Here is a 22866-nt window from a genome sequence, read left to right as displayed (position 1 = left end):
TTGCACCTTAAGGGTATAAATTGCTTCTATATCAAGTTTGTCATTTTTTTTGAACACCTCCGATTAATCTTTTGTTCTACTTATTAACATGTTAGCCCAGTTTACTGTGGACAGTCTCTATCTCATCCCATTGATGTCAGCCTTGACTAATTCTAGAATCTTAGCTGTTTGTCGTTTCTCCTTTTCAAACATTATGTTGAACTCAGTTATATTCTGATCGCTATTAGATAAATCTTCATTGTTCAGCTGTTAACTAAATCTGGCTCATTACTCATTATTGAATCTACTGTTGCATGCCCCCTTGTTGGCTCTAGGACATATTGAGAAAACTATCCAGGACACATTCAAGAAATTCTGATCTGCTTGTCTGCTTATCCCAATCCCCCATTAATAACACTCTGCCTTTGTGACATGCTTGTCTAATGCCTGCATTTATACAATCTACCACGTCACAGTTGCTACCAGAGGGCCTGTGCATAGCTCCCACTACAGTCTTAATGCTTTTCTATTTTTTAATTCCACCCATAAAGTCTCCAATGCCTGTTTACCTCTCGTGTCCTTTCTTATCATTTCTGATACCTGGAAGTTCCCACACGGGCCAAGCACAATTCCGCTCCTTTAAGTTACTGTGCATGCTTGGCTGTGCAAAAAAATTTAAAGGGCCCTTGCACTTGTGGAGACGGAAGTCCCATCTTCACATTGAGGATACCCGCCATCATGTTGTGTGGCACTACTACTGTGGTAGATGGGATAGATTTCAAACAGATATGGCAACTCAAAACTGGACATCCATGAGGCGCTGTGGGCCATCAGCAGCAGTAGAATTGTATTCAACCACAATCTGTAACTTCGTGATCCGGCATATCCTTCACTTTACCTTTACCATCAAGCAGGGGAGAAACCCTGGTTCAAGGAGGGTATGTCAGTAGCAGCACCAGGCATACCTGAAAATGGGGTGTCAGCCTGGTGAAGCTACAGCACAAGACTACATGCATGCCAAACAGCAGAAGCAGCATGCAATAGACAGGGATAAGCGATCCCACAACCAACGGAGCTCTGCAGTCTTGCCACATCCAGTCGTGAATGGTGGACAATTAAACAACTGACAGGAAGAGGAGGCTCCACAAACATCCCCATCCTCAAGGACGGTGGAACCCAGCACATCAGTGCAAAAGACAAGGCTGAAGCATTTGCATCCATCTTCAGCCAGAAGTGCCGAGTGGATGATCCATCTCCACCTCCTCCTGAGGTCCCCACCATCACAGATGCCAGTCTTCAGCCAATCCGATTCACTCCACGTGATATCAAGAAATGGCTGAAGGTGCTGGATATTGCAGAGGCTATGGGCCCTGACAACATTCTGGAAATAGTACTGAAGACTTGTGCTACAGAACTTGCCGCGCCCCTAGCCAAGCTGTTCCAGTACAGCTGCAACACTGGCATCTACCCTGCAATGTGGTATGTCCTGCAGGTATGTCCTGTGCACAAAACGCAGGGCAAATCCAACCTGGCCAATTACCACCCGATCAATCTGCTCTCTATCATCAGCAAAGTGATGGAAGGTGTCGTCGACCGTGCTAGGAAGCGGCACTTGCTCAGCAATAACCTGCTCACTGACACTCAGTTTGTGTTCTGCCAGAGCCACTCAGCTGCTGACCTCATTACAGCCTTGGTCCAAACATGGACAAAAGAGATGAACTCAGGGTGAAGTGAGAGTGACTGCCCTTGACTTCAAGGCAGCATTTGACCAAGTATGGCATCAAGGAGCCCTGACAAAACTGGAGTCAATCAGAATTGGGGAGTGGGGGAGCCCTCTGCTGGTTGGAGTCATACCTAGCACAAAGGAAGATAGATGGTTGTGGTTGTTGCAGGTCAGTCATCAAAGTCCCAGGACATCACTGAATGGAGTTCCTCAGGGTAGTGCCCTAGGCCCAACCATCTTCAACTGCTTTATCAATGACCGTCCCTCCATCATAAGGTCCGAAGTGGAGTTGTTTGCTGATTGCACAATGCTTAGCAGCATTCGTGACGCCTCATACAGAAGCAGCCTATGTCCATATGCAGCAAGACCTGGACAATATCCAGGCTTGGGCTGATAAGTAGCAAGTAACATTCACGCCACACAAGTGCCATTCAATAACCATCTTGAGAGAATCTAACCATCTCCCCATGATGTTCAATGGCATTACCATTGCTGAAACCCCCACTATCAACATCCTGGGGATTGCCATTGACCAGAAACTGAAATGGACCAGCCACATAAATACTGTGGCTGCAAGAGCAGGTCAGAGACTATGACTTCTGTGGTGAGTAACTCACCACCTGTCTCCCCAATGCCTGTCCACCATCCACAAGGCACAAGTCAGGAGTGTGATGGAATACTCTCCACTTGCCTGGATGGGTGCAGCTCCAACAACACTCAAGAAGCTTGACGCCATCCAGAACAAAGCAGCCCGCTTGATTGGCACCCCATCCATCACCTTCAACATTCACTCCCTCCGCCACCGACGCACAGTGGCAGCAGTGTGTACCATATACAAGATGCACTGCAGCAACTCACCAAGGCTCCTTGGACAGCACCTTCCAACCCGCGACCTCTTCCACCTAGAAGGACAAGGGCAGCAGATGCATGGGAATACCACCACCTGCAATTGCCTTTCCAAGCCACACACCATCCTGACTTTGAACTATATCACCATTCCTTCACTGTCACTGGGTCAAAATCCTGGAACCTCCTTTCTAACAGCACCTGCACCCCAAGAACTGCAGCATTTCAAGAAGGCAGCTCACCACCACCTTCTTGAGCATTTGGGGATTGGCAATAAATGCTGGGTTAGCCAGCAACGCCCATATCCCATTTAAAATAATGAATGAAAAAATGAAAAAAATTAGAGAACATTTCTCCGTACCCTTCTGTTTGTTTTTGAACTGGTATTTATGCTGTCTTTTCCACCTAAGCTCTAGATTCCACCCCGCAATACCTACTAGTTTAAAGTCCTTATGACCGTCCTATTTATCCTTTTCCGCTAGGAGCCTGTCCCAGTGATAAAATTCCTTCCTGTCCCAGTACTGGTGCCAATGTCCTATGAAATGGAACCCCTAGGTAAATTGATAGTTGATAAGTTGATAGGTAAATTGGCCATTATAAAATTGCCCCTAGTATAGGTAGGTGGTAGGGAAATATAGGGACAGGTGGGGAAGTGGTAGGGGTATGGAATTAGTGTAGGATTAGTATAAATGGGTGGTTGATGGTCGGCACAGATTCAGTGGGCCGAAGGGCCTGTTTCAGTGCTGTATCTCTAAAACTAAAAACTAAAACCCTCTTTCTCACACCACCACTTCAGCCATTGCTTATCGCAATGCCAGTTTGCATGTGGCTTAGGTAATAATCCAGAGACAATAACTTTTGAGGTCTTGCTCTTTAATTTAGTTAGTGTTCTCCATACAGGACTTCTTCCTTATGTTAAATTAAAAGCAAAATACTGCGGATGCTGGAAATCTGAAATAAAAACAAGAAATGCTGGAAATACTCAGCAGGTCTGGCAGCATCCGTGGAGAGAGAAGCAGAGTTAACATTTCAGGTCAGTGACCCTTCAGAACTGGCAAATATTAGAAATATATAAGGTTATAAGCAAGTAAAGCGGGGGTGGGGCAAGAGATAGCAAAGGAAGAAGGTGTTGATAGGACAAGGTCACAGAATGGCTGACCAGAAGTCGTGGAGCAAAGGCAAACAGTATGTTAATAGTGTGTTGAAAGACTAAGCTTTAGTACAGATAGGGTGTTAACGGACTGAAAATTGAACAGCCACAAGTACAAACGTGAAAAAAAACCAGTGGGTAAGCAAACTGAACAAACTAAGATGAAATAAAATAAAATAAACTCAAAAAAAAAAGGGAAAAGAAAAAAAATAGCTAAAAATAAAAGTAAAATGGGGGGCCCGTCATGCTCCGAAATTATTGAACTCAATGTTCAGTCCGGCAGGCTGTAGTGTGCCTAATCGGTTCCTCGAACTTGCATTGATGTTCACTGGAACACTGCAGCAATCCCAGGACAGAGATGTGAGCACGAGAGCACCGGGGAGTGTTTTTATATATTTTTTTGTGTTTATTTTATTTTATTTCATCTTAGTTTGTTCAGGAACTGCCGGGAACATGCCAAAGGTGACACAGGACTGTCTTCGGGGTTCCGCCCTGGATTTTCTGTTAGGGTTTACTCTCTAGATGCCCACAAGGCAGTGGGGTTGTTAGCTCCTATCTCTGAACAGGGGCCCTAACAAGTAAGCTGTGTGATTTCATGGAGGGAGAGGGAAGGGGGGATGGGGTGCAGGGGGAAGGGGTTGCGAGGGGAAGGGATGCGAGGAGAAGATGGTTCGAGGGGGAGCTGGGAGGGGGGGTACAGTGGGGTAGGGGAAGATGGTGCGAAGGGGAGCGGGTGCAGGGGAAGGGGGTGCGGGAGGTGAGCTGGGAAGGGGGCGCTAGGGGGGGAAGGTAGTGTGGGGGGGGGGGGGGAAGGGGGGGGTGGCGTCCGGCAGGGGTCGCGACCCTGGTGAGCGGGGCAGCACAGCCTGCACGGCCTCCTCGATGTCGGCGTCCTCCAGGCTGATGCTGCGCTCGAATAGATACGAATAGAGTCATAAATCGTCGAATCATAGAAAATGTAAGGCACAGAAAGAGGCTACTTGGCTCATCGTGTCTGTGCCGGGTGAAAAATGATCCACCTATTGTAATCCCATCTTCCAGCATTTGGTCAGTATCCCTGCAGCTTATGGCATTTGAGGTGCATATCCAGACTCCTTTTGAATGAGTTGAGGGTTTCTGTCTCAACTACCTTTTCAGGCAGTGAGTTCCAGACCCCCACCATACTCTGGGTGACAATCTTTTCCTCATCTCCCCTCTAATTTTTTTTTTACCAATCACTTTAAATCTATGCCCCCTTGTCACTGACTCCTCTGCTAAGGTGAATAGACCCTTCACCTCCACTCTATCCAGGCCCCTCAAAATTTTGTACATTTCAATCAGATCTCCCCTCAGTCTGTTCCAAGGAGAACAACCCCAACCTATCCAGTCTTTCCTTACAGCTGCTTTTTTCCAGTCCTGGCAACATCCTCGTTGGCTGAATGACAGGAAGCAAAGAGTAGTGGTTGATGGATGTTTTGCGAGCTGGAGGAAGGTTTGTAGTGGAGTTCCCCAGGGATCAGTTTTGGGGCCCTTGCTTTTCCTGATCTATATTAATGACCTAGACCTTGGTGTACAGGGCACAATTTCAAAGTTTGCGGATGATACAAACTTGGAAGCATTGTGAACTGTGAGGAGGATAGTGTAGAACTTCAAAAGGACATTGACAAGTTGGTGGGATGGGCAGACAGGTGGCAGATGAAGTTCAATGCAGAGAAATGTGAAGTGATTCATTTTGGTAGGAAGAATATGGAGACAATATAGAATAAAAGGTATAATTCTAAAGGGGGTCCAGGAACCGAGGGACCAGGGTGTATATGTGCATAAGTCATTGAAGGTGGCAGGGCAGGTTGAGAGAGCAGTTAGTAAAGCATATGGTGTCCTGGGCTTTAAAAATAGGGGCATAGAGTACAAGAGCAAGGAAGTTATGTTGAAATAAAAACAAGGAATGCTGGGATTACTCAGCAGGTCCGGCAGCATCTGTGGAGAGTGAAGCAGAGTTGACGCTTCGGGTCAGTGACCCTTCATCAGAACTGGCAAGTAATGTTGAACTTGTGTAAGATACTAGTTTGGCCTCAGCTGGAGTATTGTGTCCAGTTCTGGGGCACTGCAGTTTAGGAAAGACGTGAAGGCATTGGAGAGAGTACAGACAAGATTCACAAGAATGGTTCCAGGGGTGTGGAATTTCAGTTATGAAGATAGATTGGAGAATTTAGGACTGTTTTCCTTGGAGAAGGCAGAGAGGTGATTTCAGAGGTATTCAAAATCATGAGGGGGCTGGACAGAGTTGATGGAGAGAAACTGTTCCCACACGTGAAAGGATCGAGAATGAGAGGGCACAAATTTTAAGTATGTGGTAAGAGAAGCAAAAGTGACATGAGGAAAAACCTATTCACGCAGCAAGTGCTGGCAAATGGGATTAGGTAGACAGGTCAGGTGTTTTAATGCATCGGTGCAGATTCGATGGGCCGAAGGGCCTCTTCTGCACTGTATTATTCCGTGATTCTGTGAAGTGGTTAAGGTCTGGAATGCGCTGCCTGAGAATATGGTAGAGGCAGGTTCATTTGAAGCATTCGAAAGGGAATTCGACTGTTCTATGAAAAGGAAGAATGTGCAGGGTTATGGGGGGAAGGCAAGGGAATGGAACTGAGGGAATTGCTCTTTCGGAGAGCCAGTACAGCCACAATGGGCCGAATGGCCTCCTGTACAGTAACGATTCTGTGATTTATTTGACATTTTTAGGATTTAGAGAGGAATTGATAGGGTAGATAGAGAGAACCTTTAATCTGTTGGTCAGGATGTTAGGACAAGGAGACATGACCTTCAAATCACAGCCAGTCCATTCAGGAAAAAGTTAGACTCATAATCATTGAGTCATTTATGGCACAGAAGGAGGCTATTTGGCCTATCGAATCCATGCAGACTCTCCACGGAACAATGCAGTCAGTCCCCCACCCTGGCTGGATCCCTGTAACTCTGCAAATCTATTTCTCTCAGGTGACCATCCAACTTCCTCTTGAAGTCTGTGATTGTCTCCACTTCCACCGCCCTTGTGTGCTTCCTCATATTCTTCCTGCATCTTTTGCCCAAAACTTTCAATTTCTGTCCCCTACCCCTTGTACCATTTGTTAATGGGAACAGTTTTACCTTCCCTAACTTATCTAAGCCTGTCATAATCTTGTACACTCCTGTTAAATCTCCCCTCAATCTCCTTTGTTCTAAGAAGAGCAACCCCAGCTTTTCCAACCTAACCTTGCAACTAAAATCCTCCATCCCTGGAACCATTCTGGTAAATCTCCTCTGCATTCTTTCAAGGGCCCTCACATCCTTCCTGAAGTATGGTGACCAGAACTGGATGCAATACTTCAGTTGTGGCCTCACCAGAGCTTTATAAAGGGTCAGCATAACTTCCCTGCTTTTGTACTCAATGCCTCTATTTATGAAGTCCAAGATCCCATATGCTTTACTAACCACTCTCTCAATATATCCTGCCACCTTCAAAGATCAATGATCATGCACCCCCAGGTTCCTCTGTTCTTGATTAATCTTTAAAACTGTTCCATTCTGTATACATTGCCTCTCCTGATTCCTTCTGCCAAAATGCATCACCTCACGCTTGTCAGTATTAAATTCCATCTTCCGCCTGTCTGCCCACGTTTTTAGCTAACCCTTTATTTTCAAAGGGTAATAGAAATGTGGAACTCTCCACAAAAAGCAGTAAATTCTGACTCAATTGCTAATTTTAAATCTGAGATCGGTCGATACTTTCAAGACAAGGGTCTGCAAAGATGTGAAGCAAACACAGGTGAATGGAGTTAAGGTACAGGCTAACCATGATCCCATTGAGTAACAGCAAGGGCTCAAGGAGCTGAATGGCTTACTCCTATTACGAACAGTAAGTTTTGTGGCCATAGAAGAGGGAATAAACAAATGTAATTCTTGCATCTGAACAAATACTGCAAAACCACATTGGGCGGGGTAAGTAAAATTATAATGCAAATAACTGGCAGTCAGTTTTTGTGGAGAAGCAGTTATTTGCATCTTAAGTTTTACAAAATAGTTTTGTATCAGTATGGCTTATACTTTTCACAGGTATTGACATATGTAATGATTCTACCTCGAGTCAGCTGAGATATATTGCTTCGGATTTGCTGAATCATAGTACTGTAGTTTCTGGCAACCTTTAAGAATGCTGTGGGATATCTACTAACTAAATGTTTTTTTCACATGATTTGCTGTGTAGTCAAACTAATCATTTACCTCTTTGGAGTAAACTTAAAATGTTTGTTCAAGGATGTAAAATGTTCTTACAAAGTTCTCTACTTTAATTTAATTTTTCGTCAGTCAGTCCTGATATTCTTGTAAGAAAGAAAGGGGAAACTCTTTTTTTAAATAGAGAAGTAATGGAAATGCTGAGAACCAGAAGACCTGCCAGCATCGCTAAAGAGGCAAACAGACTTCTGTATATTTCTAGCATTTTCTGTTTTTATATCAGTTTATATTCTTGATTTAATTTTCTCCTTTGTTTTCCATTCTTGAATACATTTGATATGATCAGGATATTGCTGTGGTTGACCATGTTTTTGAATGTAGAGGTGGAGAGACATGCAGTGTGAACTGGAAAAAATGTGAAAGTACTGTGCCTAAATGGTGCTGATCTCGATGAAAGGACATAATCAGAGATTGGATGCTTCTAGAATGTGCTGTGAAAGGATATTGAGTGGGCTGAGAATCAGTAGCCTGTGAAATTGATGAAAGAAGTCCTAGTTAGGAAAGATGGCAGAGCTGAATGGAAAATGGTGAATGAAAGAATGACAATAAACAAATAGATGTGAGTCTTGAAGAGGGTGGCCACTCTGGTCTTGTGGCATGTACAGCAGCTGAGTTATAAAAACAGAAAATGCTGGAAATACTCTAAGTCTGGCAGCATCTGTGGAGAGAGAAACAGAATTAATGTTTCAGGTCGATGACAGCTGAGTTATAATTGACTCATGCTGCACCTGCATAAGTTCTTTTGATGAGTTCTTAGTGAATTGTGTGGTGTTAGTACTGAGTAGGGTTTTTTTTTTAATCTTTCCATGATTCAACTGGTAGCAATCCATTACAAAAATGTTGCAAAAGCATGATGCAGCTCTGTTGCCCACACATTGTACTAGAAAACAGTAATTCCCATCTCCTATTACCATTGAGGATGCAAGGAACATAACTGACTTGCAACTGAAAAACACTAAAGCAATTAGTCTTTGACCTTTTACTGTGCATTATTTTAACATAACTTACCAATCCCCATGGCTTATTGTTTCATCATTCCTTGGGAAACTACAACCCTTGAGTAAAGAGTCTTTGCAGATTTTTTAATTGAATAGAATGCATTGGAATATTGCATAAGGGAATGCTGTAGAAAGAATTTACAAGTCACAATCGAGTGCTCCATATTTTGTCTTTTTATACAATTGTGAGTTGTCTATTTCAGCTGCCTTGAAAATAAGACAGAGATCATTGTGTACAAAAAATGGTATCTTGACTAAATTAGCTTTACTTTTTTTTAAATAAAAATATTTATCATTTTTCTAATCTGCCATCTTCAATTAAAAGTCATGTCCACATTTACCACCATGCATTTAAAATCCGCTATCTTGGTTGTTTCATCTTGTATGTGAGTTTGCCTTCTATATCAGTCACAGGCTTGTTCTTGTGGACAGTGGTATGACATGACCCTGGTCCAATTTAAAAGCTTTGGTGAATTGTTTTAAAAATGTTTCTTCACAATCACGTTCAGAAAACTGAATTTTAAGACTAATTTTGAAAAAACTGTAAAATTTTGTTTTCCTCATTAAATCGTCATGTTTTTGGGTCTTTTGTAAACTTCTTGCCTTAAATTATTTCAGCTCTCGTTTCTTAGATCTTTCTCATAGGCGAGTCTGAATACCCTATAGTTTGTTGTAAGGTCGTGTTAGTATGCTCAGGAAACAATTGGCAGAACATGTGTGGTAATTGCTTCTGGTGACTGGGCTTATCATATAGCGCACTCTGGTCTTTGAAAATGGTAGACCAGGGTTGTCCAACATATGGCCCGCGGGACAGGATCCGGCCTGCCAAAGGTTTCCATCTGGTTCGCGGGTGTATTTCAGAGATGAAAATGCACATTTGTTGTTGCATTGATTAATAGCAAGATAACTTTTTAATGCCTTTTTCTTTCTGAAATTGTCTCACCGGCCCCCTATTTAAGACAAAAATTGTACTGTGCCCCCCCCCCCACGTGAAAAGGTTTGACAACCCTGTGATACTCCATCACATCAGACTTCATTTTTAAATTTAAATTTTAGATTTTATGCTCATCATAATTCACACTGCTGGAACCAATGCTTTTTTAACTGAGTGAACAATTTCCATTGATAACCTATTTCTGCTTCCCTGCAAGATGGCAATACTTTCAAAAGCAGCAAGTTTTTTTTTTAAGAGGGTAAGTTGTTAGCAATAATGCTGACAGAATGGAAGGAAAAATAACAAAGTTCATACATGGAAGGAACAAGTCATAATACAAAATAAGCGTTGTGCTGTATAAATTCCCTACTAAAATTCAAATGTATACACAAAAATGATCATGTCAGACAAACAGCAAATTTTAACTTGACAGTGGGTAGTGGTCAAGTTATTAAAAAAATGAATTGAATGACAACAGCTTGTGAATTTGTTATATTTTCTGTCAAAGATGTGTGAATGACTTAATTCCCACATGAAAAAGGCCATTGTGCAGTTTTGTTTTTGACTTTTACATTATCAGACATCAATATCTATTGCCAACAGACTTACTCTGTTTCAACCTAGAAAAAGAGTGATTTAACATGGCTTGTTCGGATTAGGTCATTTTAAACAATGTGACTGCTGACAACGCAGCCAAACGCTGACATCATCAGTGTGTTCTCAGCTGCAAATACGCGCAGAATAGTGTCTTCCTGCCAGTGTGGTGCTGCGCATGCGTAGGCTTTCCAGGACTAATTTGCGCATGCACTCTAAAACATCATTGCATGCTGGAACGGGACTGTTCGCTCCCCACCTCACCGCTGCCTTCCCTCAGCCACTCGCTCTTGCCCTCACCGCTTCCCCCCCTTGGCCACTCGCTCCCCACCGCCTTCCATCAGCCACTTGCACCCGCGTCGCCGCTTCTCCTCCTCAGCCATTTGTTCCCACCCTCGCCGCTCCTCCACCCCTCCCTGGCCGCTCATTGCCCGAAGAAACGGTGGGGTGCGGAGAACGAGGCGGCAAGACGGGGAGCGAGCAGCCAAGGGGTGACAGGGCGATGCAGGAGCCAGTGTTCAAGAAGTGAAGCGGCGAGGCATGAAGTGAGCTGCCGTTGGTGGGGGGGAGCAGGGAGAGTGCAGCCAAAGTGGGGAAGCGGTGAGGGCGGGAGCGAGTGGCTGAGGAGGTGATAAGTGGTGATCAGACGGACGCAGGAGGGAGCAGCCAAGAGAAGCGCAAAGGCTTCTATTTGAATTATAGCCCAGAATCCGTTTGCACTGCTGTAATTGTGCGAGAGAATAAGCCACATGAATCTGTTTCCAAAACCAATATGTTAGAATAAGAAGCATCATACAAAGAATCATAGAATCGTGGAAAGTTTAAGGCACAGAAGGAGGCCACTTGAACTGAAAGATGCCTTCCAATGAGATTATTTGGTTCTGTAGTAGCACAGATACTGTTGGGATGGGATGGTGGCAGTGATCGCAGCTACTGTGGGGGGCTGCGTTTACTTTTTGCGACAAATTGAGCAGTACCATCTTTACTGTCAACGCCAGAGATGTGGCAGACAGTGACGTTTCAGCTGCATGTGCCAGCACTGCATTGTCAGCAAATGCAGCCAATTTTAAATTTAATACACGATCCATTTTACTTTAACAATGTAATTAACCAAACTCAGCCTGTGAATACAGTGCCCTGCTGCACATTCTTAAATGTGGCTACTATTTTGTAAATTAACAGCTACCTATGAATGTGTGTGATATTAACAATTATAGTGAAGTGAGGTGAGAGTGACAGCCCTTCACATCGTGGCAACATTTGACCAAGTGTGGCATCACTGAGCCCTAGCAAAATTGAAGTCAATGGGAATTGGAGAAAACTGGTTGGAGTCATACCTAGCACAAAGAAAGATGGTTGGGCTTGTTGGAGGCCAATCATCTCAGCCTCAGGAAATTGCTGCAGGAGTCCTCAGCTCAACCATTTTCAGCTATTTCATCAATGACTTTCCCTCCATCATATGGTCAGAAGTGCAGATGTTTGCTGATTGTACAGTGTTCAGTACCATTCGTAACTCCACAGATTATAAAGCAGTCCATGCCCGTGTGCAACAAAACCTGGACAACATTCAGGCTTGGGCTGATGAGTGACAAGTAGCATTCGTGCCTCACAAGTGCCAGACAATGACCATCTCCAACAGGAGACAATTGAACCATCTCCACTTGACTTTCAATGGCATTACCATTGCTGAATCTCCCACCATCAACATACTACGGGTTACCATTGACCGGAAACTTAACTGGACCGGCCATATAAATACTGTGGCTTCGAGAGCAGGTCAGAGGCTAGGAATTCTGCGGCGAGGAACTCACCTGACTTTCCAAAGCCTTTCCACCATCTACAAGACAAGAATCAGGAGTGTGATGGAATACTGTCCACTTGCCTGAATGAGTGTAGTTCCAACAACACTCAGGAAGCTCGACACCACCCAGGACAAAGCAGCCTGTATGGCACCCCATCCACACCACCAACATTCACTCCCTCCACCACTGACGCACAGTGACAGCAGTGTGTACTGTCTACAAGATGCACTGCAGCAACTTGCCAAGCCTCCTTCAACAGCACCTTCTAAACCCACAATCTCTACCACTTAGAAGGACAAGGGCAGCAGGCGCATGGAACACCACCAACTTCAAGTTCCCCTCCAAGCCACACACCACCCTAACTTGGAACTGCATTGCTGTTCCTTCCCTGTCGCTAGGTCAAAAACCTGGGACTCCCCAACAACACTGGGTGTACCTAACCTGGATGGACTGCAGCGGTTCAAGAAGGTGACTCACCACCTTTTGAAGGGCAATTAGGAATGGGCAACAAATGCTGGCCTAGCCAACGACAGTAACATCTCATGAAAGAATTAAAAATGTATAAACCTTTTGCCCACATAATAGTATTGGTGGTGAGTGGGGAGGAAGAGAAGAAACCCACCATAAAATAATCAAGAGTTTGGATGAAGTGGGCTTGATGGGCTGATTGTCCTCTTTTTTTTTCCCACTTTGACCTTTTTTTATTTGTTCATGGGATGTGGGCATCACTTGCAAGGCTTGGCACTTGTGTGGTGCGACTGTTACTTGCCATTTAGCAGCCCAAGCCTGAATGAAGTTCAGGTCTTGCTGCATGCAGGTGTGAACTGTTTCGTCGAAATATCTTTTGTGATTTTGATACTGTTATAGAAGTGTCTTCATCAAAGTAATATTTATTTTATTCCCCCAACCCTCTGTTTAGGCCTTGCTAACTGCAGTAACATCTCAGCACATAGAAATACACGAAGGAACTGTGTTGCAGGCTGTTAGAACGTGCTACAATATTTACCTGGCCAGCAAAAACTTAATAAACCAAACCACAGCCAAGGCAACGCTAACACAGATGTTGAATGTTATATTTGCACGAATGGAAAACCAAGCAGTGAGTATTGAATTCTTGAAGGTACGGTCAATTCAGAATTTCAAAAAAAGACACACTCTGTTTCGTGGAACAGCAAAGGAGTTGTTCGTTGGAATGTCTCAGAAAACTTCGACATTAAAAGCTATCTGTATGCAAGGGTTGCTTATATTTTGTAGTTACAGTATGTTATATACTTGTATTTACTTCTGTGATTATGGTTATGTAAGGAGAATAAACTTGCCAGCGAGACCTGAAATGTGATGAACAAAAGGTGTGCCTATATACTATTTAAAATATAATGGATGGATTGATGAATTCTAAATGATTATGGCAATTGTTTTTTCCTAATTTTTATGCATGAGCATATGATCCAAATCCCATATGACATTGTATGGTTGTGACCATTGTAAACTATCCTTCCCCATCCTCCTTGACCTTTCTGCAACCTTTGATACAGTTGACTACACCATCCTCCTCCAGTGGCTCTCTGTTGTCGTCCAGCTGGGTGGGATAGCTCTCATCTGGCTCCATTCCCGTCTATCCAGTCATAGCCAGAGAATCATCTGTAAATGCTTCTCTTTCCACTCCAGCACTATTACCTTTGGTGTTCCCCAAGGATCTATGCTTGGCCCCCTCCTTTTTCTCATCTATATGCTGCCACTTGATGACATCATTTGAAAGCAGTGTCAGCTTCCACATATATGCTGATGATACCCAGCTCTATCTCACCACCTCTTGACCCCCCAAACAACTGCCTCTGATTTGTCATGCTGCTTGCCTGACATCTTGGATGAGCAGACATTTCCTCCAACTAAACATTGGGAAGACCAAAGCCACTGTTTTTGATTCCCACCATAAACTCCATTCCCCTAGCCACTGACTCCCTGTCACACTCTGAGGCGGAACCAGAAGGTTGGCATCCATGGCATCCTACATGACCTTGAGATGAGCTTCCAACTCCATATCTGCTTCATTACCAAAACTGGCTACTTCCAACTCTGTAACACTGCTCGTGTCTGCCCTTGCCTCAGCTCATCTGCTGAAACCTTCATCCATGCCTTTGTTACTTCTGAACCTGACTATTTGAATGCTTTCTTGGATGGCCTCACACCTTGCACCTTGGTAAACTTGAGCTTATCCAGCACTTTGCTGCCTGTTTCCTAAATCTACCACGCCCGTTCAACATCACCCCTGTGCACTTTGACTCCTGATCTTGTAATGCCTTAGTTTTAAAATTCTGACTCGTGTACCCAAATCCTTCCATGGCCCTGTCCCTTCCGATATCTGCAGCCAAATCGAAGATCTCTGTGCTCCTCAAATTGTGGCTGTTTGTGCTTCTCTAATTTTCATTGCTCCCCCATTGCTGGCCTTCAGCTGTCTAGGCCCTAAGCTCTGGAATTGCTTCCCTCAACCTCTGACTCTCTATCTCACTCTCCTTTAAGATGGTCATTAAAACCTACCTCTGACCAAGCTTTTGGTAATCTGTCCAAATAATTTGTTATATCATTGTTAAATTTTGTTTACCAACTCTTGTGCCTTGAGATTTTGCTATATTAAAGGTATATAAATACAAGTTGTTAACTACTTAAATGTTCATAATAGACCAATCCAAAAAGCTTTACTCTCACTAAGCACATCTCTCTCAGACTTTGTTCCAAATTTTTTCAGTGGGTATGTGCACCCACACTCCTCCATTGCTTTCGTCTTTCTCCCCACCACAGCAGTGTAATCTCCTACCCAATATAAACAATGCCATGTGGGATGCGCTGGTCTTATTTGAAATTTTAGTTGGGAAACTTAAAATAACTTTGAGAAATAATCAGTGCAGTAGTATTGATAGGGAGGTAGATATATGCAATCAGGAATGAAATAAAATGTCAGAAATTGTTGATTTATAGAATGGGTGAGAATGCATGTTGATTTATTGTGAGGAATTGTGATATATAATTTGTCAATCTAATTTAGCCTAACCTTTTTTGGCAGGGTTTTTAATAAATTATAATCGCTTGCAGATCCAATATGTGAAGATGAATTATAATTGAAATTTGTACTTTCCAAGTTAATACTTGCAAAAGAAATGCTGTTTTTAAAGTCTACACATGATAACTGGACCAGGAAGTAGCTCATCTTTGTGATGTGGAGTACATGGGATTGGAACAGGACAGTGGGGCTTTGAAAAATCTGAGACAGTGGGTGGGAAGGGGATTAGAACTGGAGTCAGTTTTACTGAATTTGTGCTGGGGAAATTATGGACAATTTCTTTGGTCTTTCTGATGTTGAGCACTCTCCACTGCAAAGACCACCTACCTTCACCTCTCTAACATTTCCCACTTCTGCCTCTACTTCAGCTCTCCTGATGTTGAAATCCTCATCCTTCCCTTTGTCTTCTCCATGCTCGCTTTAAGCCAATGCTATCCTGGTCGGCCTCCCATCCTGGGTCGTCTTTTTAAAAAAAAAAAATTCAGATCTTTCAAAGCCCCATGTTGGGACTGCTTTCTTCTAATTCATTTAGTTACTTTAAACACCAGAGTACATATATCAGTTGTAACAATATAGAATCAGGTCTTCAATGAGGTTATATTGAATGATCCAACATGAGTACTCGGGTACATCACACTCCATGATTCTGTATGAGTGCAACATACAACAATTTACTCAAAACTCTTATACTAATTCTACTTTTTGATCTCTATATTCCATGCATACTAGCACTAAATCACAATATATCACAAGACACACAAATGTAGCATCAGAATAACAATGTGGAGCTAAGAAGATGCACTTCGCTCATTTCAGTCTCTTCTAATCATTTTGTTATCATGGTTAAATGGGCCATTTAAGCGCTTGCAATCACTTTTTTTTTTACTGTAAACACAGTGCCCAGGCCAGCATTTCCCAGATGAACAAGACACATTCCTTCAGCTCTTCACCTTTGCCTTCAGCCTGCTTCACAATGTATCCCTGTTCAGCAGAAAGCTGTTTTAACTCATCTTGTGGTGATCCCCACAAACAGCCCAGTACAACGAGGTACATGGGTAGTGTGAACCCACTTCCCACACTGCATCCCAAGTCCTAATCACCCATCACCCCTGTCCTCGCTGATTTACATTGGTTCTCAGTCCTTCAACGCCTTAGATTTAAAATTCTCATCCTCTTATTCAAATCCATTTCTGGTCTCACCAATCCCTATCTCTTAAGTTTCTCCAGTACTACAAATCCCCCAAGCTCCTGTTCCTCCAGCTTTGGCCTCTATGTGTCCCCTCCTTTCCTTCACCCCACCATAGGCATCGTGACTTCAGCTGACTGAAACCCACACTTTGAAACACCACAAAGGCAGTGGAGGGGTTGAGAGAGGTGATGGAGAGATGTAGCCAGGTGTTGTCAGTGTATATGTGGAAGTTGAGCTCGTGTTTGTGCATGTTATTACCAAAGGACAGAAGGTAAAAGAGGAAGATAAAAACCAAGGCTAGAACTTTATAGAATTACAGAGGTCATGGTGCGGGGGCAGGAAAATAAGTTATTGCTGGAGAAGCTGTGGCTATAATCAGATCGTGAGTGGAACCCAACCTGGACTGTCTAGTTTATGACTTCAGCTAGGGCTATTTACTTGCTGTGGCAGGTGTGAAAGCATCATTGGCAGTTTCTGCTGTTTCCCTATAGTCCTTGTCCGCCAAGCCTTCCTCCAGGCTCTCCCTGCCTCAGTCCTGATCCTACATCTTTCTCTGGTTTCTGTTTTGTCTCCCCTCGTGCGCTCTTCAAACTCATCTCATCCATGCAACACACTTTTTGCTCCCTTGATCCCATTCCTGCTAAAATACTGACCATCCAACTATTCTTCCTGGCTGACATTGTAAATGGTTCCCCCTGCTCAGTACTTGTTGCTTTCTCTTTCAAACCACCATCACCATTTTTTTTTAAAAAAAGCATTCTCAGCCCTTCAGTCCTTGAAACTACACTGTTATCTCCAATTTTCTTTTCCTCTCAAGTCCTTGAACATGTTGCCAAAATCTATGCCGATCTTTGCCAAAACGCAATGTCAAATTTAACACGCTATAACTCAGAGATGGAAGACAGTGCTCTATTTTCCGTTTTAAACTATGTCTTTGTGCATCCAGCTGCAGGAAGTAAAACAAATGGAAAAGGAGAGACTACGGCAACAGCATCATCTCCAGCAGCCCAGTGTGAACCAGTATGAACCTGAATCCCCCCAACTGAGTCGACTTGAGGAGCAGCCTATTCTTGAGCTGGCGCAGGTGCCTGAAATGGAATCGGGCCACATCAATGAGGTGGACAAGCATATTCAGGAGGATACAGAGCCAGAAAATGGGACTGACATTTGTAATGCAGAAAATGAACAAACAGAGGTTGACCAGGCCACAGCAGCTAAAAGTAAATAAGTTTGTTCATAGACTTTTATTCCTAGTTTTTCTGACTTAGGAAAGTACTAGTTTAAAGAAAGGAAATTATTTATTTTGTTGTTTCCTTAGATATGCACTGCAGGGTGGGTAAATGGTATTGTTTCTGAGTTCAGTTTCCATATATAGTAGAATGTAGGCCGCTTTAAAAGAATTCTGGCTCCACTTGATTCAGATGCCTTGCTCTACGTTGTACCTACAATTATTTCCTTCCATTATCAGCACCAGATCCATGTAGCATTCCACGCAAGGGAAAAATCTGAATAAGCATTTAATTTCTTCAGTTTCTGTTGACGGTTACGAATCTATTGGAAGATGAACCTGCCTACCAGGATGTCAAATATCTTCTGTTTTTGATGCAGATATACCTGTGGCTCTAGCCAGTGTGATGGAAAATTAACCATGAGTAGTGAGAGGTTACAAGATGATGATTTTAACAATTCACTGAGCCATGTCCCAGACTGGATCACGCAGTTGGAAGAAAGCTTTCTCTAGCATTGGTTATTAAACAATTTTACCTTTTGGGTTTTGGCACCAATCATGGATTCAACCAACATCGCTTGTGACTGATGGGGTGTTTAAAAATCAGGCAATTACCTGCCCCTTCTTTCATAGAAACAAGCACTGACCAAGTTAATTCTGACGCTGAACTCCAGCTAGAAGTGGTTGCAGATTCAGCATTCATTTGAATTTTAACTAAGGACAGACCCCAGTAAAGGCATTGTATTGTAGCTGTTTCTGCTAGCCACATCTTCAAAGATTTCATCTTTCTACCCTAATAGGAACCACAGTGAGCATCATCTGAGTGAGTCTGTTCCATGCAGTTGCAGTGGTTCCTAGGCCAGATAGGGTGTATTATGTGCTCCAAATGGTTCATGTTTTCAAAACCACTTGTTGGCATATCTGTTGTTTTCCAGGCCCAAATGAAGTACAGTGAGTCATGTATCCCGTGGAAAGGTCTCGTTCTTCAGAAGTTGTCAAAGTAACTTTCTTTAGAGTAAATGTACAAATGCACATCACCTACTTCAGGTTAATTAAATCAAGCTTTTATGCACATTACACATCCAAATCAATTTGGTTCACACTTGATTATTAAGAATTAAGGATATTATTGTTCAAGTAACAATTATTCCAAGATTTGCTGAAGATGCCCTCAATACGAAAGCTCTGGTTGCTATTGAGGCAAGGAGCTCTTTTTATTTGTCCAGCCTTTAGAACGGATTGATGGAGCTTTCTGTCTTGTGCTGCAGTTTTTCCTTTTGAAAATGAAGATCAGATCAAATGCATATTTCAACGAACAGTAGCAATCAAACCGTCTCATCAAGCTTAAAGATGTTATAGATTTGGGACTCTCCAAACTCACTGTGGATCTATGATGCTTTTGTTTTGCGATCAGCTGTTTCTGACCGTTATTATGCAAAGGGAATACGCATTGTATCTTGATTTATGAAACATTTGGAAGCTGCAAACTTTCATGCCCTATTCTGATTCTGGATTTGGTCCTGAACAAGTTGATATCAAATGGCTTGGAATCTATGGGTTTTAGGAATCTTAAATTTCTCTCCCTCAAGGCTGGTACCTTACCTGCCTTTTCCTCAACAGAGGTTGTTAGTGAGCAGCTTGTGCTGATGGTGAATCTGGCTTATATTACTTGGTATGTAGGCAGTTTGCCTGTATTTCAGAAAATTGCATTGTGGAATTTCTACTTGCTACCATTAATTTCTTTTTATTCATTCATGGGATTTAAGTGACGCTGACAAGACCAGCTTTTATTGCCGATCCCTAATTGCCCTTCAGAAGATGATATTGAGCCGCCGCCTTGAACTGCTTCAGTCCATGTGCTGTAGGTGCACGCACGGTGCTGTTAGAGAGGAAGCTCCAGGATTTTAACCCAGTGACAGTGAAGAAGTGGCGATATAGTTCCAAGTCAGAATGGTGTGTGACTTGGAGGGGAACTTGCAGTTGGTGGTGTTTCCATGTGTCTGCTGCCCATGTTCTTCTAGGTGGTTGAAGTTGTGGGGTGGAAGATTGAAGGAACATTGGTGAGTTGCTGCAGTGCATCTTGTAGATGTTGTGCACTGCTGCCACTGAATGCCTGTCATGGAGGGAGCAAATGTTGAAGGTGGTGGATGGGGTGGCAATCAAGCGGGCTACTTTGTTCTGGATGATGTTGAGCTTCTTGAATGCTGTTCGAGCTGCACTCATCCAAGCAAGTCAAGAGTATTCCATTATATTCCTGACTTGTGCCTTGTAGATGGTGGACAGACTTTGAGGAGTTAGGAGATAAAGTACTCGCCGCAGAATTCCCAGACCTGCTCTTGTAGCCACAGTATTTATATGGCTTGTCCAGTTCGGTTTCTGGTAAATGGTGATACCCCTAGGACGTTGATGTTGGGGGATTCAGCAATGGTAATGTCATTGAACGTCAAGGGGCGATAGTTCGATTCCCTTGTTGGAGATGGTCATTGCCAGGCAGCTGTGTGCCACGACTGTCACTTCCCACTTATCAGCCCAAGCCTGAATATTATCCAGGTCGAGCTGCATGTGGACATGGACTGCTTCCATCTAAGGAGTTGGGAACAGTACAGAATGCTGTGCAATCATCAGCAAATGTCCCCACTTCTGAACATATGATGGAGGAAAGATTATTGATGAAGTAGCTGAAGATGGTTGGGCTAGGACACTGTATTGAGGAACTCCTGCAGCGATGTCCTGGGGCTGAAATGATTGGCCTCCAACAACCACAGCCGCCTTCCTTTGTGCTAGATATGACTCCAACCAGTGGAGAGTTTTCCCCCTGATTCCCATTGACTTTAATTTTGCTAGGATTCCTTGATGCCACACTCAGTCAAATTCTGTCTTGATGTGAAGGGCAGTCACTCTCACCTCACCTCTTGAGTTCAGATCTTTTGTCCTCGTGTGAACCAAGGCTGTAATGAGGTCTGGAGTCGAGAGGCCCTGGCGGAATCCAAACTGGGCATCGTTGAGCAGCATATTGGTGAGTAACTGCCACTTGATAGCATTGTCAACAACACCTTCCATCACTTTGCTGATGAATGAGAGTAGACTGATGGGGCTGGATTCAATTTGTCCTGCTTATAGTGGACAGGATATACCTGGGCTATTTTCCACATTGTCAGGTAGATACCACTGTTGTAGCTGTACTGAAACAGTTTGGATAGAGACACGGCTAGTTCTGGAGCTCAAGTCTTCAGTACTACAGCTGGGATTTTCTCAGGTCCCCTAGCCTTTGCTGTATCCAGTGCCTTCAGCTGTTTCTTGATATCTGCCAGTGAAAGGTTGCACCACCTATTTTAGTACAAGCACATATGGATATTGGATGAAGAGGCTTTGTAGGAAGTTGGAGCTCACTGTATTGTTGCAGTAGCCATTTCTTGGTTCAATAAATGGAGGTTCAAATTGAGGCTATCTTCAAGGCAACGACATAGAGAATCAACATGCTTTTCCTGAAGTATAAAGTCTTGTCCAGATTGATTGGAGTGATGAGTGGTTTGCATCAAGCTGCTCAGAAGTTACAAGTCTTCAGAAACACGACCAGTAATCCTTTCATTACTTTTGTATATACATGTGAGGAATGAATCCAGGAAAAAAATGTTAGATTACCAAACTTCAGTATGGCTTTCTCATTTTTTTCCGAAGTAGGACCTTTGCACACAAAATTCGTTCTGCATTTCAGGCTACACCATACTCCTTGAAGCATTTTTCTGTTATTTTTTTGGCTTTCAATGTTCTGTTTTCAGGATCCTAATCCTGCCTTCTCTGGCCAAAGAGTCTCAGGTAATTATTAAAGCAGAGTAGGAAAATATAAGTGCTCAAAAGGACAATTTCCTGAAGAGCAAATACCCAGGTGATTGTTCCCAGGATTGATGGACTGCATCCTATCATATGTGGAAGCTGAACTTAAAGAATAAGGAAGACTATACTGAAGGTAGGTCTATCATTATTTTGCCTCTGAGTTTTGTAAAATATTAAGATCAAAGAACCTTATGTCAGTGATAATTCAATTATGAAAAACATGAGATCATATGTGGCAGTGCAGTGAACACTGTGCATGGTGATTTGAATATATTCAGGATGTTTAGATATAATTAGTTTATGCCCAGATTTTTTTTGAGAGTTATCACAGTGAAGCAAAAAGATATTCATAAATTTTTAAAACTCTAGGCCACCATTAAATTCCATGAGATATAATACATTAATCTCAATAAGAGTAATTTATCATCTTTAGCTATAAGATTTTGTCTAATGTGTGTAGTGCCTGTGGAGAAAATGAGGTCCCTGCTTTCACTTAATGCTGCATTATATGAGCACATTGTGAAAGCCACACAGTTATGAATTAGCTTGGTAACTTTTTGTCTTCACTGTATCTGCAACACAACTTGGTGCTTTAGGAGAACAAATGAAGAACTCCAGTATACCCTGCTTCATGATGAATCGCTCATTACTTTTATTGGATGGAAAATTGTGGGAAGTGCAGGTCTGAATTCTTGATATATGCTTCCAAAACATCCATTTGTATGCTGGTAAAACTGAAGACAAATTTATTGCCAATCCCTAACCTTAGAGAGGGATCAAATCTTTTTTTTATTTGTTCATGGGATGTGGGTATTGCTGGCTAGGACGGCATTTATTGCCCCTCCCTAATTGCCCTTGAGAAAACGGCGGTGAGCTGCCTTCTTGAACCGCTACTGTCCATGTGAGGTAGGGACACCCACAGTGCTGTTAGGAAGGGAGTTCCAGGATTTTGACCCAGCGACAGTGAAGGAACGGCGATATAGTTTCAAGTCCGGATGGTGTGTGACTTGGAGGGGAACTTGCAGGTGGTGGTGTTCCCATGCATTTGCTGCGCTTATCCTTCTAGTTGGTAGAGGTCGTGGGTTTAGAAGGTGCTGTCTAAGGAGTCTTGGTGCGTTGCTGCAGTGCATCTTGTAGATGATACATACTGCTGCCACTGTGCAGTGGTGAAGGAGTGAATGTTTGTGCATGGTGTGCCGATCAAGTGGGCTGCTCTGTCCTGGATTGTGTCGAGCTTCTTGAGTGTTGGAGCTGCACCCATCCAGGCAAGTGGAGAGTATTCC

The 22866-nt window shown here is 43.2% G+C and overlaps 1 protein-coding gene across 2 annotated transcripts in view; it reads left to right on the top strand.

Moving 5' to 3' along the window:
- The window catches only part of arfgef1 (ADP-ribosylation factor guanine nucleotide-exchange factor 1 (brefeldin A-inhibited)), a 327463-nt gene that overhangs the window by 97018 nt on the left and 207579 nt on the right, over positions 1 to 22866 (top strand). For both annotated transcript variants that reach the window (XM_068031959.1, XM_068031958.1), the window contains exons 5-6: positions 13194 to 13373; positions 17468 to 17741. In XM_068031959.1, the coding sequence (XP_067888060.1) occupies positions 13194 to 13373; positions 17468 to 17741 (454 nt within the window). The remainder of the gene's footprint in view (positions 1 to 13193; positions 13374 to 17467; positions 17742 to 22866) is intronic.

This window comes from Heterodontus francisci, chromosome 5 (genome assembly GCF_036365525.1).
Source record: "Heterodontus francisci isolate sHetFra1 chromosome 5, sHetFra1.hap1, whole genome shotgun sequence".
In the NCBI taxonomy this organism is placed as follows: domain Eukaryota; kingdom Metazoa; phylum Chordata; class Chondrichthyes; order Heterodontiformes; family Heterodontidae; genus Heterodontus; species Heterodontus francisci.
This window is presented reverse-complemented; position numbering and strand designations above follow the sequence as displayed.